Source organism: Lepidochelys olivacea (genome assembly GCF_965140295.1).
Source record: "Lepidochelys olivacea isolate rLepOli2 genome assembly, chromosome: 4".
Lineage (NCBI taxonomy): Eukaryota > Metazoa > Chordata > Testudines > Cheloniidae > Lepidochelys > Lepidochelys olivacea.
The window spans coordinates 130,581,035-130,598,685 of record NC_140414.1 but is presented as its reverse complement, the minus strand read 5'-3'; the positions used below and the strand labels follow the sequence as shown (position 1 = coordinate 130,598,685).

Below are 17,651 nucleotides of genomic sequence, written 5' to 3'. Positions count from 1 at the left end.
GGATGCCAGAGCCCTAGGTTTGAGAAGAAAATCTTTAACCTAGAGTTAAAATGCAGTATAGATGCTCAAGCCCAGTGTTCCCTGACAGGGTTCAGCTGACTCACATCCCACTAACCCGAGGCTTACATTGTTGTGCGGACATACCCTATGTCAGCTGCAGCACAGAGCTAAAAGTTAGGATCTTAGTTCTCTTCCTAGTCTCTTTTGTGAGTGTTTTGCTAAATGATGCATGAGCCTCAGTATACTCAGTTGTTAAAACTGGGACAGTACTCACTTATCTCATGTGTGAGGTTTGATACATTAACATTTGTAAAACCCTTTGACCCTCAGATGAAAGGGTCTGCATAGATGCTAGGTAGCGCTATTAATACATTACACAATTTCCTAGTTTGGTACTGTGTAGAGGTGGAAGACTATACACCATTTTCCTGGTTTCAACTGTCTCTGCTAATCCTTCTGTAATTTATGAACTAATATGATATTCCTTCTACTCTCCTCCCTCTGTCTTTTTATAAGCTCAAAATTGCACATTGTATTCTTGAAGCTATGTAGTACAGGTCTTTGTTTTGTGGAGTTGTCAATGTACAAACCTTTTTATATAATGCACTGTACTCCATATAGCATGGGGCATTAAATTCTACATGAGTATAATTCAAAGAGAAAATCATCACAGCTGTTTATAGATTCAGTGTGTTTGATACAGTACCAAAAAGACACAAGTGATTAGCTGTGAAATATCTCAGTTCTAGTCAGTGCGCATATGCATTTTGCAGGCTTGGTGAGTGTAATCACAGTAGCTGTGTGTGAGATATTTTGAGAGAATAATTTGGGATTCGAGCTTCGACAGTTTAAATAACCAACCAGTAGGCTAATCAGCCTATCTTCTCCAGTACAATCTTGGAACAGGAGTGACTGGAATCACTCTTTTGCCAGAATCAGTGATGGGATAGTTTCAGTACTACAAGTTAGGCACCAATTAACTGTGTTTCCTTTTCTGCAGGCGATATTAAATGCTCCCTAAGATTTTGATTTAAAGGCTTACATTTGCTTAATTAATTCTTTGGCTATACTGCGAAAGAATGATTAAGTGCAGCATGCTCTGCAGCTAGACCAGTGTAACATTTTGAAGGCGTATTTTTAATACTAAAACAAAACAATTGCTTTTTGAAACATTAAATATGGTATTAATTTTTCCTTAAAAAGCTATTGAAATCACAAAGATCAAATTTCAGGAAACAGTAAATCACTAATCTTGTTCATTAGAAGGTATTTGTTTTAGGGTTTTGAGAGCACTGCTCCCTTTTTGTCCTAGAAGCCCTGCAATGCGTGAAAAACTGCTTTCTATGTCAACAACAGAGTGTGACCAAGAGGGCACCTGGAAGAACAGCACTGCCTGCAGAAAGAAGACACAAGACAGCTGTTTCAAACAGCACTTGTGAACCTCTCAGAGAACCTAGGTGCCAGAAAGACCTATTTCTGCCCAAGGGGAAAAGCAAGCTGCCTATCCCTCTCTTCCTATCCACCACACAAGCAATCTGGCAACGGGGTGGTTTTGTTGGGAGGAAGAAGAGAGAGAGACACTTCCAACACACCCACTAGCCCAGGCTAGCTTTATTTGGGAGCATTTATAGGGTGGATGGGATCCTGAGGGGCACCGATGGGTGCTGTGGTTAGGATATAAAGGGAGCACTGCAAAGAAATGGTCAGAAGTCAGTAATGCTGGCCCTAGCAATGAACTGCCTTTGACCTATCCCTGCAGAGCTAGTGGTCTGGCCTGCCCACACCTGATCTCTTTTCCTTTCAGCAGCCCTTTAAACTGCAGCTAAGAAGATGTCTGATAAATGAGGTTTTCTTGCTCCCGCTACAAGTCTGTAACACAGAGAGTCTCTCTCTCACCCCAGATAAATCCTCTGACAGGAAATTCTTTGCTGGCACTAGATCGAAGGGCCACTTGTCAGAGAAGAGACCAGAGGCAGGTGGTCCATACTAGCTGCTGTGCAGGAGCAACAACAGGGCTGACTCAGGCTTGCCTTCACAGTTCCTGAGCTGACCTTAGATTTTCATTCCTGTGCTCCCAGCAGTACGCTCTATTATACCCTTTACCACAGTAGTGCTTCTTTTGGAGGTACAAGGCTTGCCCACAACACCCTTTCAAAACTGACCAAATGTCCTATGTGCTATGGAGATTTAACAGGAAAATTACCATGATCCCCCATCTAGTGCTTGTGGTGCTACATCATCATTCTTCCCACCTTCGGTGAAATTGCACTAGGATTGGGGCCGGAGTTGGGTGATAACAAAGGATCCTATGCACGCAAGCCTGAATTCACACCAAAACCTGATGTGTATTAAGCAAACAAACAATTTAAGTACCTATTCATTTCCCAGTGCCTCAACAGATGCAATCAGTGATCATCACCAGAATATCATTATATAATAGATTCCATGCATGCCAAAACAGATTAAACCTTCTGTCAAGAGATTTTTTTATAAAGTATTCTAAGGAAAACGTATGCAGTAATTCACATCTTGAAAGGGGAGACACATAGGAGGTCACAGAAAGTACAAATGTTAGTTTTGTGACGATGGAATCACCTAAAATGATCAGTTTACCATTAACTGGGACTGAACTGAGGATGCTATCAAGGGTTTGATAGAAGTCCTCCTTAACCTCATCTGGATGTATCATTGTTGGGGCAAATGCACTGATGACAGAAGCATAATGACCTTTAACAAGGCCAGTGTTGAGCAGCATAAATCTGTCATTAATGCTCTTCAGCAGTGACTCAAGTTTGCAGGCAATCAAAGATCTCTTGAACTCACTACATACTACCCATAGAAACTACATAGCAAACAAGGATTTGGCAGCTAGAAAGGCTGCATATCATCGAACAAAAGAAATGGTCCAGACCAGACTTCAACAAATGAAAAACCAGTGGTGGAAAAGCAAGTGGCAGAGTTACAACTGGCAGCACACGGAAAAGACACCATTACAGGGAGACAGCAGTGCACATGCCCAGAGGCAGGAACAGAGGCACATAGGGAACTACTGCAAAAAATTTAGGGGTCGAGTGAGTTTAGGTGCCTACAGGGCTCAACAGAAGTTTTGTGCATCACGGTGGAGCCAAAGCTAGGACTTGGATCCTAAAACAGAGAGTTAGGTGCCTAACTCTTTTTGTTCCATAGTAGCTAGCTGTGTTAGTCTGTATCTGCAAAAAGAACAGGAGTACTTGTGGCACCTTAGAGACTAACAAATTTATTTGAGCATAAGCTTTCATGGGCTACAGCCCACCTCATCAGATGCATAGAATGGAACATATAATAAGAAGATAAATATATACATACATACAGAGAACATGAAAAGGTGGAGTGAGAGGCTAATTAATTAAGATAAGCTATTATCAGCAGGAGAAAAAAACTTTTGTAGTGATAATCAAAATGGCCCATTTAGACAGTTGACAAGAAAGCGTGAGGATACTTAACATGGGGAAATAGATTCAATATGTGTAATGACCCAGCCACTCCCAGTCTCTATTCAAACCCAAGTTAATGGTATCTAGTTTGCATATTAATTCAAGCTCAGCAGTTTCTCATTGGAGTCTGTTTTTGAAGTTTTTCTGTTGCAAAATTGCCACCTTTAAATCTGTTACTGAGTGGCCAGAGAGGTTGAAGTGTTCTCCTACTGGCTTTTATATGTTACCATTCCTGATGTCCGATTTGTGTCCATTTATTCTTTTCCGTAGGGACTGTCCAGTTTGGCCAATGTACATGGCAGAGGGGCATTGCTGGCACATGATGGCATTATAACATTAGTAGACGTGTAGGTGAATGAGCCTCTGATGCTGTGGCTGATGTGATTGGGTCCTCTGATGGTGTCACTAGAGTAGATATGGGGACAGAGTAGGCAACCAGGTTTGCTACAGGGATTGGTTCCTGGGTTAGTGTTTCTGTGGTGTGGTGTGTAGTTGCTGGTGAGTATTTGCTATCTGTAAGCGAGGACTGGCCTGAGTCCCAAGGTCTGTGAGACTGAGGGATCATTTTCCAGGATAGGTTGTAGATCGTTGATAACGTGCTGGAGACATGTTAGCTGGGTGCTGTATGTGATGGCCAGTGATGTTCTGTTATTTTCCTTGTTAGGCCTGTCCTATAGTAGGTGATTTCTGCGTACCCATCTCACCCTGTCAATCTGTTTCCTCACTTCCCCAGGTGGGTATTGTAGTTTCAAGAATGCTTGATAGAGATCTTGTAGGTGTTTGTCTCTGTCTGAGGGATTGGAGCAAATTCGGTTGTATCTTAGGGCTTGGCTGTAGACAATGGATCATCTGATGTGTCCTGGATGGAAGCTGGAGGCATGTAGGTAAGTACACCGGTATAGGGTGGTGTTTATGTGACCATCACTTATTTGCACTGTAGTGTCCAGGAAGTGGATCTCTGGTGTGGACTGGTCCAGGCTGAGGTTGATCCACCACACTCTCTTGGTATGGTGTGGTTACACATAACCAAAAGGTACCAACTCTAGGCTATGGCAATGGAGTCTAGCACTATAGGAATATGAGATGGAGATTGTGCACACAAGAAAGAAAGAAAATGTGGTAACAGACACCCTGTCCAGGAAAGAGCACTCAGAACTGACACCTGCAAAATAGCCAGCAGCTAGCCCTACTGTGTTAATGTCAGATAGGAGGTGTGATACAGAAGCCTATTGGTGCCAAGAGGCAAAGGGTTCTTTATAAGCAGCTCATGTCTCAGACCTGACAAACACACTACACCAAATATCTCACTTTCATAGTATTTACCCATGAAGGGTAGCATGTGAGGTCTCTACTGAAACTTGTAACTTATTAATATTCATGCTCATAATCATTGTGAGATGTATGTATGGGTAAATATTTAAGGAATAACAAATATATTTACCATGTAAAGAGCTATATTATTATTTAATATTACTATATGCATTACCATAGAATTAGGAGCCCGAGTCATGGTTATAGGTGCTGTACAAATACAAAACAAAAAAGACAGTCTTGGTCCCAAAGAGCTCACAATCTAAGTATTATATTATTGTAAAGTATATTTATGGGGCCAAATCCTGGGTTTTTTTGATTAAATGAAAAGTCCTATTGAATGATTTGATATGTTATTATCACAATTGAGATTTTTTACAAAAATCCCAATATCACATAAAAATATTCCAATAAAAACTTTGACATTTTGCAAACCTTTGTTCTCTGCTTTTATCAGAAATTCTACTTCAGATTCCTCAAGTTCTATTTGACCACATACCACAGCATTATGAAAGACCAGGATTCATTTCTTTTTCCCCCATGTTTGCCTTCAAGGCTTTTGTCATAAATATAAAGGGAAGGGTAAACACCTTTAAAATCCCTCCTGGCCAGAGGAAAAACCCTTTCACCTGTAAAGGGTTAAGAAGCTAGGATAATCTCGCTGGCACCTGACCAAAATGACCAGTGAGGAGACAAGATACTTTCAAAAGCTGGAGGCGGGGTGGGGGGAGAAACAAAGGCTCTCTCTGTCTGTGTGACACTTTTGCTGGGGACAGAACAGGAATGGAGTCTTAGAACTTAGTAAGTAATCTAGCTAGATATGCGTTAGCTTCTGATTCCTTTAAATGGCTGAGAAAATAAGCTGCGCTGAATGGAATGTAGATTCCTGTTTTTGTGTCTTTTTGTAGCTTAAAGTTTTGCCTAGAGGGATTCTCTATGTTTTGAATCTAATTACCCTGTAAGGTATTTACCATCCTGATTTTACAGAGGTGATTCTTTTTATTTTTTCTTCTATTAAAATTCTTCTTTTAAGAATCTGATTACTTTTTCATTGTTCTTAAGATCCAAGGGTTTGGGTCTGTGGTCACCTATGCAAATTGGTGAGGGTTTTTATCAAGCCTTCCCCAGGAAAGGGGGTGTAAGGGTTGGGAGGATTTTGGGGGGAAAGACGTTTCCAAACGGACTCTTTCCCAGTAATATACCGGTTAGATGTTTGGTGGTGGCAGAGATAAAGTACAAGGGCAAAAGGTAAAATAGTTTGTACCTTGGGGAAGTTTTAACCTAAGCTGGTAAAAGTAAGCTTAGGAGGTTTTCATGCAGGTCCCCACATCTGTACCCTAGAGTTCAGAGTGGGGAAGGAACCTTGACAGCTTTTTTCTATTAGAGCTAATAATAATAATAATAACGCTTAGTGACTTTTTGCACCAATAGTTCTGTCTTTTATGACTGAACATTAGGTTCTATTCTTCTTGCGAGTCATATATAAGAATCTGGAGGCTGTCCTGTCATCTATTGCCCAACTGTGCATAGCTATACTAACAAAAGGAAATTGTGATGCATTAGCTTTCCCTTACATTCTATAAGATATTTCCCTTTATGACATAAAATACACATAAATAAATAAATAAATAAATAAAAGTTGCCTGCCGAGAAGCACAATTTGTTCATACAGTTCGCTTCAGTTCTGGTGTCCTGGCTACTATGTTTTTTTCCCTAATCCATTGAATGTGTTAGTAATTTACATCACATTCAATCAACTTGATAGAATAAATTCAGAATAAGTAAAGACATGACCAGTGGGCTTAATTTTTAAAAAAGCTGAACGCCAATGATTTCAAATGAAGTTGGGGGTCCCCATTATATCTGATGACTAGGCACAGTATATGTGGATAGAATTACACAGAAATCTACTTGAGCACAAAAATATAAACAAAAATCTTCCAGTAAATATACAAAGTAATAGCATCAGCCCTTGCTTGTTAAACGATTCAGATGCATACTAAACATTCATCTAGCTGAATACAGTAACAAGAAAGAAAAGTCATAGTTAAAGTATAGGTACAATATGTCATATTACATGGAACAATAAAGAATAAAATCCCAGAAATGCCTTTATCTCAGCTACTTCTGTCATAAAATGAAAAAGAACGTCGCTTACTAACCTGGCTGTTAAAGTTGGAGAAATGGCAACAGAGGTAAAAATCTCAACCATAGCCATTTTACAAAGGTCAGCTGCAGATCCTACAAAAGAAAGTGATCTGTTTTAAATATAAAATATGGGGGTGGGCGGGGAGGAAGAGCTCTTTAGTCCTCTGAACTATGCAAAATGACAGCAGGTCTGAAACTGACTCCATAAAGTTAACAAAGATTCAGTATTACAAAAGAATAAAAAATGCTTATTAATACTATTAATGAAGGTATGAATTCATCTTTAATATTGATATGGGAACATAGGAATTGCCAGACTGGACCAGACCAATGGTCAAGTGAAACACAGTATTCTGTCTCTGATAGTGGCTAGTAACCAACTGCTTCAAAAGAGGAAGATGCAAGAAAGCCTCTAGTAGGAAGTTATGGAATAGCCTACCCCCCCCAAGAAATTCTTTTCTGAATTACCATTAAAGGTTGGCTTACACCCTGAAACATGAATCATCCCAAATATACATACCGTGTGCATGGGAGAGAGAGAAAAGGAGTTTCTTAACTTATCCACGAGAAAAATCAAAGCGCTTAATAGCCTAAATAACCTAGATTTTAGCTATGGTAAGGCACTGTTTCATGAGTTAAAGCTATAATAAATCTATGGAATAGAGTTAGAAAAGACGACAGAAGCTCAGTTAAGAAAGTTGAGCTAGGGAATGGCTAATAAGACAAATATCTTCAAAAAATAATCATGTCAAAGTCAATGACAGCCATTTCAAATTGGTACACCATTCATTCCTTTCACTATTTGTGCCATAACAAATATAGTTTTTTAAGCATAAGTTGTCACCAAGATGAGATGCTACCTTACTATATGAAATCAGTACTGTATCTTTTACCACAGTAACTATAGTCAGTATAAATAGAGGAGTTTAATATAGTTTTTAAAATTATCTAAGCTGAAATTCTGAAATTAAAATCTCAATGTAGAAGGAATTTTTTGTTACTATTAAAAAATAATTGAATATTTTTAAATTATAAACCCATTTTAACACCCTTCCGAAATACCTATCATAATTCTGTAAATAGCTGAAAGATTTCCAGTCGAACATTTTTCAACTGGAAAATGCTGATTCAACTAAATGAAACGTTTTGTGGGAACATACCAATTTCATTGAAATTTTTGACAATAAATTACTGAAACATTTCATTTTGATGAGGTCTAAGTGCTTCATTTTTACTTTAGTGTTTTGAATATTAATAAATAAATATGAATATAATATATTTAGTCAAAATGATAAAGTCGATAAAAAGCTACAATAAGGTCATTTCAAATTTCATTTCAATTTAGGAGAAAAGAAAATTTTGAAATGTCCTGTGGAATGGAAATTCCAAGTTTCAACCAATTCTGCAAAATTCTCTTCTCGTGTTTCAATAATGAAAAATCCAAATTTGTTGTCTGAAATTTGGGGTTCAGTCCTGCAAGACACCAAATGTCTTCTGCGAGGTGCTGAGTGTCCTCAGTTCCCACTGACTTCAGTTACAGATGCTCTATACCTCCTTGTAAGATGCAGCTGCCAATGGACAATAGTCCAGAATATTACATAATTAATTTGCCTATTTTGAAAACAAAACATTAAAAGAAAGTAAGTTTGAGGGCAAAAAAACCCAACAACTCATTCTTCCTTCCTAAAGGAAAATTCAAGCCACTTTCATGAGAAGCACCTTCATAAACATGTCTAAAAAGCATTTTTCATTTGCATGATAGGGTTCACAGCTCCACTCTAACTTGCAAACATTATGCAAATCATACCAACATCAGCTCTTTAAATAAGTAAAAACCTGTAGATTTTTAATGCAACCTCTTAAAGCAGCAGAAAGGGTCATTTAAAGACACCACGTTACTTCAAATGAGGTTTGAACTCAGCAGACTTACATAAGTAAATTATGTGGATTTATTGCATTTTGTTTGGCAAGTTTGCTAATTTATATTGCGAAGATAACACCTGTTTAACTCTTTAATGCTTTCTTCCTGCACATTACACATGAAGAATGAGCCCTGGTTTCAACAGAAATAATAATAAAACAATATAAAGTCCCTTATAATAGGTATTTCCCAAAAAACAGAAATCTGAAAAAATAAAAATTTGAATCTCTTAGTAGTAAAACCATTGAAACCCTTGTTTCTGTGCCATGGTCTACATGACAAATTTATGTCTGTATGACTACATCTCTCAGATGTGTGGAAAATCCACCCCCCTGAGCAATGCAATTATACAGACTGAACTCCCAGGGCAGACAGCGCTATGTCAACAGGAGGGCTTCTCCTGTCGACATAGCTACCACCTCTTTGTTAGGTGGAATACGAGCTTCTCCCGTTGGCATAGGTAGTGTCTTCACTAACTGCTGCAGCTGTACCACTGCAGGGCTGTAAGTGTAGACAGGCCCTCAGTCACAAACTGACAAAGAAACCAAAAAGAGACAGCCTTAGGAAAACTGCATCTGAAAATCTTCCACCTCATACAGCTAGCTACCATACTGTATTGTAGTATACCATTGTGTTCTTGTTCTCTACAGGCTAGTGAGTGTTTCATACTTCTGTCACTTAAAGCTGTAAAATACAAAATTAATTCATGCCACCCATTTATTATTTCTTGTTTTTTGACTTCAATTCTCAACCTCCACCCAGCCAGAGGAAATTAAACTTTTTTTTTAAATACCTTGGACAACAAAGTTGACAGCCTGCCTCTCTGCTTGAGCACGTAGTCTGTAGTCTCGAGCATTGATATTAGGCAAGTGTCTTTTACGTCCCATGATGGAAACCACATATCCTTTTGATATGTAAAATAGAAAACAGCGTTAATGGAGTGGTTAAATATGAGATTTGAAACAAATCTTCCATTTGTCATACATACATTTGTCAGCAATTGCCTGATGCTTTTGGTCAATATTACAGATTACTGAAAATAGTCTAAGTCACTTGATGCACAACATTTGTTTCCCAGCTATTCAAAAGTAGTCTGACTGGTAGAGTGAAATGTGGATGTAACCACGTATCACTGATATCTCCATTACTCTAACCCTGCAAGGCATTAAGCACACTCAATTCCAGTTCAGATCATTAGAGGTTGAAGTTGCTCAGGCCTGGTCTACACTTAAAAGTTTTGCTGGTATAGCTATGTCGGATAGGACGGTGTGGGGAAAAAAATTTATACCCCTAACCAACATGCCAATGCCAGCAAAAGCCCTAGTATAGACTGAGATGCCAAAAAGTCCTTTTGCTGGTATAGCTTCTTTTATTCAGGAAACTGGTATAAGCAATTTCAGCAAAACAACCCTTCCCAGTAAAAATTGCACCTCCTCTAGGAGGGTTTGCTGGTATAGCTATACTGGTTATATCATAGCTGACAGCTCATAATGGACTCAAGTAGAGACAGGTGTCTTCCATCTCTGCATTGGCTCGCAGCCAAGGATTTTAGCTATGGGACTTTTCCTGGTTATATACATGGATTCATTATCACAGAAATGGGAATGTTTTTTGACACATCTTTCAAGAAAAGAAAGCTATATTATTTTAAGTAGATCTAATCAAAAATATATTGCTTGAGTAGCACTTCATCAAACAGGATGTTTAGGAGTTATTTATGGCTTTAAATATCTGCAGTAATCCACTACTCTTTAGTAGAACTAACTTATTAATGCAGTTATGATATGAAATGACAGCTTATGGTTATGTGCAGTGTTGTGGCTGTATTGGTCCCAGGATTTTCGAGAGACAAGGTGGGTGAGGTAATATCTTTTATTGGACCAATTTCTATTGGTGGAGGATGTGATGACCTGAAAAAGCGCTCTGTGTAGCTTGAAAGCTTGTCTTTTTCACCACAGAAATTGGGGTTCAGTAAAAGATATTACCTCAACCACCTTGTCTCTAAAAATCTATGGTGATAGTAATTTTTTAAGCATTGCAAAGAATAAACAAGGAACAGCATGTCTTCTGTGAGTAGAAGTCTGAATCAATTATATGCTGTTATAAAAAGAGGTTGAAAATGCTATTCTGAGAAAATGATACAGGAAAATGATAAAACACAAAACCACCATATCACCTGTGGGTGAACACTTTTCACAAGGCAATCACTCTATATCTTACCTATCAGTCCTCATCCCCAAAGGAAACCTACACAACACTTTCAAAAGTTGAGCAAGGGAGCTTAAATTCATAACTTTGCTAGACACTAAAAATCATGGACTAAATAAAGACGGAATTTATGGCTTATTACAAAAATATCGCACACACTAACAACCTTCCCCACCAGCTGTTTCTCCCACCCTTTGTTTCCTCCTTATGATTGGATGGGTGTTAATAGGCCACTTCACCTTGAATGGTCCCTTGAAATATGTCTTAACTATTTATGCTGAACAATCTGTTCCATTTATATTTAGCTGAGTAAGTGTCCCAGACCTGAAGAAGAGCTCTGTGTAAGCTCGAAAGCATGTCTTTCTGACCAGTAGAAGTTGGTCCAATAAAAGGTATTACCTCACCCACCTTGTTCTGAGAAAAGTAATTTTCCTGACACAGCATTACAGTTGCAGTTATTAAAGTAACACATTTGATGACAATGCACTCTTCTTCATTGTGACTGGTAACAATAGATGGCAAATCTGTTGATTTTTTCTATGAAATGTTTGTATTGAAAAGTATGTTATGAATTTTGGGGTGAGTATATATATTCTTTGACAATTCGGATAATACACTGAAAAAGAAAATGTCAAATATTTACAACTTCGCCCCAGGGGCGTAGCCACAGGTGGGCCTGGGTGGGCCATGGCTCTGCTCTGGCCTCAGCACTTGGCACCAAGTGCTTGGGAACCAGTGGCAACCTCTTCCCTGGCCCTGATTACTATTATGACACATGGAGTACATTGACACTGGGTACCCCATTCGGCTATACCTGAGTCCAATTCACCATACCACCTAAATCAGTGCCAGGAAAATGTGTGGTTCCAAAGGATCTAGAAGTTCTGGAGGAGCTGGAGTGTTGTTTACTTTGGGTTCAACTTAACATTCCTTTGGTATGCATGTCCATTGTTACATCAATACTGGCCTCTTCCCCCGCACAACATCCGCTCCAATGTTACACCCAGTACTCCTGCCTCAGCAGCCCCTCCTTTAGAGGTAGAATTCTTTTATTCCTCATCTGACTCACAGCACAGTGGGACGGGATCATCTATCTATTCCCCTAAAGCCTCTTCTTCTGAATTCTATGGGTCAGAAATGGAGTCTTGGGTCTCCTACAAACCTAAACACCATAGTGTTTTCCTTGGGCCTTTATGTCTTATCCATATAATATCCTTGCACGGCCATACTGGAAACTGTGCAGTCCTTATCATGGGCATTCCCCCAAGCTCCACCTCATAGAGAAAGAACTGTGCAACCTCAGACATTCCCAAATCATTTTCAGCCTGTAGAAGTCTCTGAGCTCCGGTCTCCACTACAGGGTTAGGTCGAATTTAGCCGCATTAGGTCGATTTTATAATGAATGCGTCTACACAAGCAACCCCGTTCTGTCAACCTAAAGGGCTCTTAAAATTGACTTCTGTACTCCTCCCCGGTGAAGAGAGTAGCACTAAAATCAACCTTGCTGTGTCAAATTTGGGGTAGTGTGGATGCAAATCGATGGTATTGGCCTCCAGGAGCTATCCCAGAATGCTTCAATGTGACTGCTCTGGACAGCACTTTCAACTCCGATGCACTAGCCAGGTACGCAGGAAAACCCCCGGGAACTTTTGAATTTCATTTCCTCTTTGGTCAGTATGGCACGCTCAGCAGCACAGGTGACCATGCAGTCCCCCCAGAATCGCAAACGAGCTCCAGCATGGAGAGAATGGGAGACACTGGATCTGATTGCTGTATGGGGAGAAGAATCTGTGCAGACAGAACTCCGATCAAAAAACAGAAATGCTAATATACATGCCAAAATCGCACATGGCATGATGGACAGAGGCTACTACAGGGACATACAGCAGTACCACATGAAAGTCAAGGAGCTCAGGCAAGCCTACCAAAGACAAAGGAGGCAAACGGTCGCTCTGGGTCAGAGTCCCATACATGCCGCTTCTATGATCAGCTGCATGGCATGCTAGGGGGGACCCTACCACTACCCCACCACTATCTGTGGACACCTGAAAGGGGGAGTCTCACGTAACACAGAGGAGGATTTTGTGGATGAGGAAGAGGAGGAGGAGGAGAATGCACAGCAGGCAAGCAGTGAATCAATTCTCCCTGGCAGCCAGGACCTTTTCATCACCCTGGAGCCAATACCCTCCCAAGGTGGGATCCCCGACCCTGAAGGCAGAGAAGGCACCTCTGGTGAGTGCACATTTGTAATTACAGTACAGGGTTTAAAAGCAATAGTGTTTAATGTTTGATTTGCCCTGAAGACTTGGGATGCATTCGCAGGCAGTACAGCTACTGGAATAGTTTGTTAACGTGTCTGGGGATGGTGCGGGAATCCTCCAGGGACATCTCCATGAAGCTCTCCTGGAGATACTCTGAAAGCCTTTGCAGAAGGTTTCTGGGGAGGGCTGCCTTATTTCGTCCTCCATGGTAGGACACTTTACCACGCCAAGCCAGTAACAAGTAGTCTGGAATCACTGCAGCACAAAGCATAGCAGCGAATGGTCCCGGGTTTTTGTCGCATTCAAGCAACATTCAGTCTTTATCTTTCTGTGTTAGCCTCAGGAGAGTGATATCATTCATGGTCACCTGGTTGAAATAGGGGAATTTTTGTAAGGGAACAGTAAAAGGATCCCGTTCATGCTGGACTGTTTGCGCTTGGCTAAAAGGGATCATCCCAAATAGCCATGCGGAGTTGTAGGGGCACATCCACCCAAAAACCGCAGCCCCTCCTTTTAAATGGCAAACCCAACTGGCATTGCTTGCTATGGGAAAGGAAGATGCTGCAGTTTGAAAACATTCCCACATGTTATGAAGGAGTTTGAAGCCAAACCCGCGTACCCTTTGCCTTACCATGGCTGCCTGGAAAACGAATTCTGTTGCCCAGCCATGTGTGATGTCACTCGCAATGACATGTTTTCTGAGATCATGCAGTCCTCCCGCACTGATAGGGCACAGCTGAATGCATGGAGGCATTCAGTGGCAGAGTCCAGGAAAGCATTAAGTGAACGCGATGAGAGAGGCAGGATGTAATGCTGAGGCTAATGGGGGAGCAAACAGACATGCTCAGGTGTCTGGTGGAGCTGCAGGAAAGCCAACAAGTGCACAGATCCCTGCTGCATCCACTGTACAACCGCCTGCCCTCCTCCCCAAGTTCCATATCCTCCTCACCCAGATGCCCAAGAACGCGGGGGTGGGGGGGGGGAATGGACAGGGAGGCTCCGGGCACCCAGCCACTCCACTCCAGAGGATGGCCCAAGCAACAGAGGCTGTCATTCAAACAGTTTTGATTTGTAGTGTGGCTACAATAAGCAATGTGCCCTTGTCCTTTCCTCCTCCCCCACCCCACCCCACCCACCTTATCACTTATCTCCCCTTTTTTTTAATTAATAAAGAAATAATGCATGGTTTCAAAACAATAGTGACTTTATTTCCTTTGCCAGCTGTGATCAAAGGTGGGAGGGTGGTTGGCTTACAGGGAATTAAAATCAACAAAGGGGGCGGGTTTGCATCAAAGAGAAACACACACAACTGTCACACCATAGCCTGGCCAGTCATGAAACTGTATTAAGCCAGTTACTTCTTGTCCTACCCTTGGTGGCCATGGAGAACATTTGATTATTGTCCTCTTTATAAAATCCCTTAACATATTTGAAGACTATTATCATGCCTCCCTTTGGTCTTCTTTTCTCAAGGTCAAACATGCCCAGTTTCTTTAACCTTTCCTCAGAGGTCAGGTTTTCTAAACTTTTTATCATTTTTGTTGCTCTCCTCTGGACTCTCTCCAATTTACCAAATACTATTCATTAATGGAAGCTTCCAGAGCAGGCGTTTCTTATGGCAGGACTGTATTGCAATCCATTTTTAGATAGACTCCAAGCACCCACCAAATTACATCATGTCCACTTACCAGACAGGCAAATAACTTTCTTTTTGCTTGATTATCTGCAGTGGGTAATGCCTTAAGTGCCTCAAAATCTATTCTATTAATTGCAATGAAGCTTCAAAGCAGATCTCTCTCTTATCTACCTGGTCTCTTATACACATAACTGAATGGAAATAGGGATGTCTTTTGGCAGGGATGGGCATCTGAAACTTCGTTGTTGAACAAGAGCCACTCAGGACTGGCCTTCTGGTGAGTGACTACAGTGATTCTTGTATTACACTCACAATTTTCTCAAGTCCTACACTTTGGAGAGTCTCCCTCCAGGTCATGTCTCTACCCTGACTTTCTCAGAGTGAGATCAGGCTTCTTCTTATATAGTCCCCTTCCGAAAGCAGTCACATGCTCCTCCAGCCCCATAACTCCTTCCTGGTCATGAGCTCCAGCTGGGGGAAACTACAGGTCCCAGAATGTTCCTTTCTGACAGGGCTGAGGAGTATGACATGTGAGCTAGGATGTATGCATGCACCCAACAGACCAGTGCACTTTTACAAATTGTATAATATTTATTTCATTAAACTTAAATTTTCATAAGTCATTGTTTGGGGTAGTGAAGGAATTGGTTCATCATCTTCTTATTCATTACAAATTACTGTAAAATTGTAAAACCTGTCCTCTTTTTTTTTCTTTGAGATACTTGCTGAATAAGACCTCTGTTCCCAGAATGAACCCTGCTCATGTCAAATTATACTACATTTTATTGATATATGATGTGCTCCAGCAGAAAACAGCCTAAGGAACCTATTCTTAAATAAACAGACTTGATGGCTTTGGGCCCACAAAAATTCAGCCTCAGAGTTACAAAGCCATAATCCAATTCAGGAGCCAAAAATTTTACATATTTCTTCGATGCAGTCAGCCAGCATTTGTGCTCTTGAACTGTATTTAGTATCTGTGGCTGCAGGGCCATGGAGAATGGGTTTTTTTGGGCCAACAGCTGCAGACTCTCCTTGTATTAAATCATGTGCCCTCTACACATCCCCATTTGTCTTTAGTGAGTATCCATACCCTAGGAGTGAAGTAATGAGAGAGGCGAAGCAGTGACATAACCACTGGGCCCATGGAGCTGTGCCCAGGGGCCCTGGCCAACTGGGAACTCCCGGAAAAATAGGTGCCCCCCTGGCCCAACCTGCTCCACCTGCCCAGCGCTCCTGCCGGGGAGCAAGGTTGGCCACAGGGGCTTGCCTCACTCCACCTGGTGCTCCTGCCAGGGAGTGGGATTGCGGGTGGGTGGATGCCAAAGTGGGGCAAGCCCCTGCACCCCAACCTGCTCCCCGACTGGAGCCCCAGGTGGTGAGTAGTGGTTGGTCCTGCACTGCCTTTTATGCTTGTAGTATGGGAGTGCAAGGACATTCAGGATGCATGAATGGCCCCAGCAGACACTGCTGGCCAAAAGACTCCAATCTTAACCGCATGGGCCGCATGTGACCAACAGTGAAATATAACATTACTCTTGAGGGAATTCTGCACCAAAAAATTTAAAATGCTGCACACAATATTTTAAAATTCTGCAAAATTCTGCAGATTTTATGTCAATAAATAAATGTGGAGGCTCCAGCATGGTAGTGGGGAGCACAGGCGACTGGCTGCACAGAGGTGGGAGATCACCCTGCAGCCCATTCCCCTCTGGGATACAGACTCAGCAGTGAGGCTGCACCGGACCCTGACATAGCGCAAGGTCTGGGCCCGCTCCAGAAGTCTGTGTCTTGGTGGGGGGGAAGGCTGCAGTGTGGTCTCCCATCTCAATGCAGCCAGTGGCCTGTGCTCCCCACTGCCATGCTGGAGCCTCCACATTTATTTATTGACAAATAAATTTTGCAGAATTTTAAAATACTGTCCACAGAATTTTTATTTTTTTGGTACAGAATATTTAATGTTTTGGTTCAGAATTCCCTCAGGAGTAGCAGGTGAAGCAACTCACCAGGGTTAGCAGCCCCGTGTCAGGTGTACAAGGTGTGGGCAGGCAGGTTCAATCTGACAGGATCCAAGTGTGGAGGGGCTTAGTGTATGTGGGGGGATCCAGGTGTAGGGTGAGAGGGTTCTGTGCAGGACATCTGGGTGCGAGCAGCTCAGTGGGTGGGTCCGGGTGTGGGGAGGATCTGGATTAACAAGGGCTTGTGGGGGGAGGGGGTTCGAGTGCAGGGGGATTCGGGTGCAGGGGCAATGTGATTCTGAAGGGGGGGTCCAGGTGAATGTGGCTGCGGCTCAGTAGGTGGGGTTCTGGTTGTGGGGAGACTGGGTGCTGGGAGACTGGGGCTTGGCGGGGGGGGGTACAAGTGCAGCTGGTTCGGGCTAAGCAGGATGGGGGTCTGGGTGGGACTGGCTTGTGGGATGATCCAGGTGTATAGGGGATGGGACTTGTCAGGGTTGGGATTCAAGTGAGGGGGGCTCAACAGAGGGTGGTCTGGGTGCAGGGGTGAGGGTCTGGATGCAGGGATGAGGGTCTGGATGCAGATGTGAGGGGAATGGCAGGGGTCCAGATTCATGGGGAGTAGGCAGATGGCGGAGTAGCTCCCTGTACAGTGACCCCTCCCTGCATGGCTGAGAAATGATAAGGGCAGATGTTTCCCCATCAGACAGTCATTTTTATGCGGGGAAGCAAAGAAAT

At 41.9% G+C, this 17,651-nt stretch overlaps 1 protein-coding gene across 1 annotated transcript in view; it reads right to left on the bottom strand.

The window, feature by feature from the left end:
- POLN (DNA polymerase nu) overlaps positions 1–17,651 on the bottom strand; it is a gene marked incomplete at its 3' end in the record, with an annotated part of 269,901 nt that overhangs the window by 33,928 nt on the left and 218,322 nt on the right. The window contains exons 24-25 of the mRNA XM_084625771.1: positions 9,647–9,757; positions 6,947–7,025 (exon numbers count right to left, since the gene is read on the bottom strand). Coding sequence (XP_084481897.1) covers positions 6,947–7,025; positions 9,647–9,757 — 190 coding nt within the window. The remainder of the gene's footprint in view (positions 1–6,946; positions 7,026–9,646; positions 9,758–17,651) is intronic.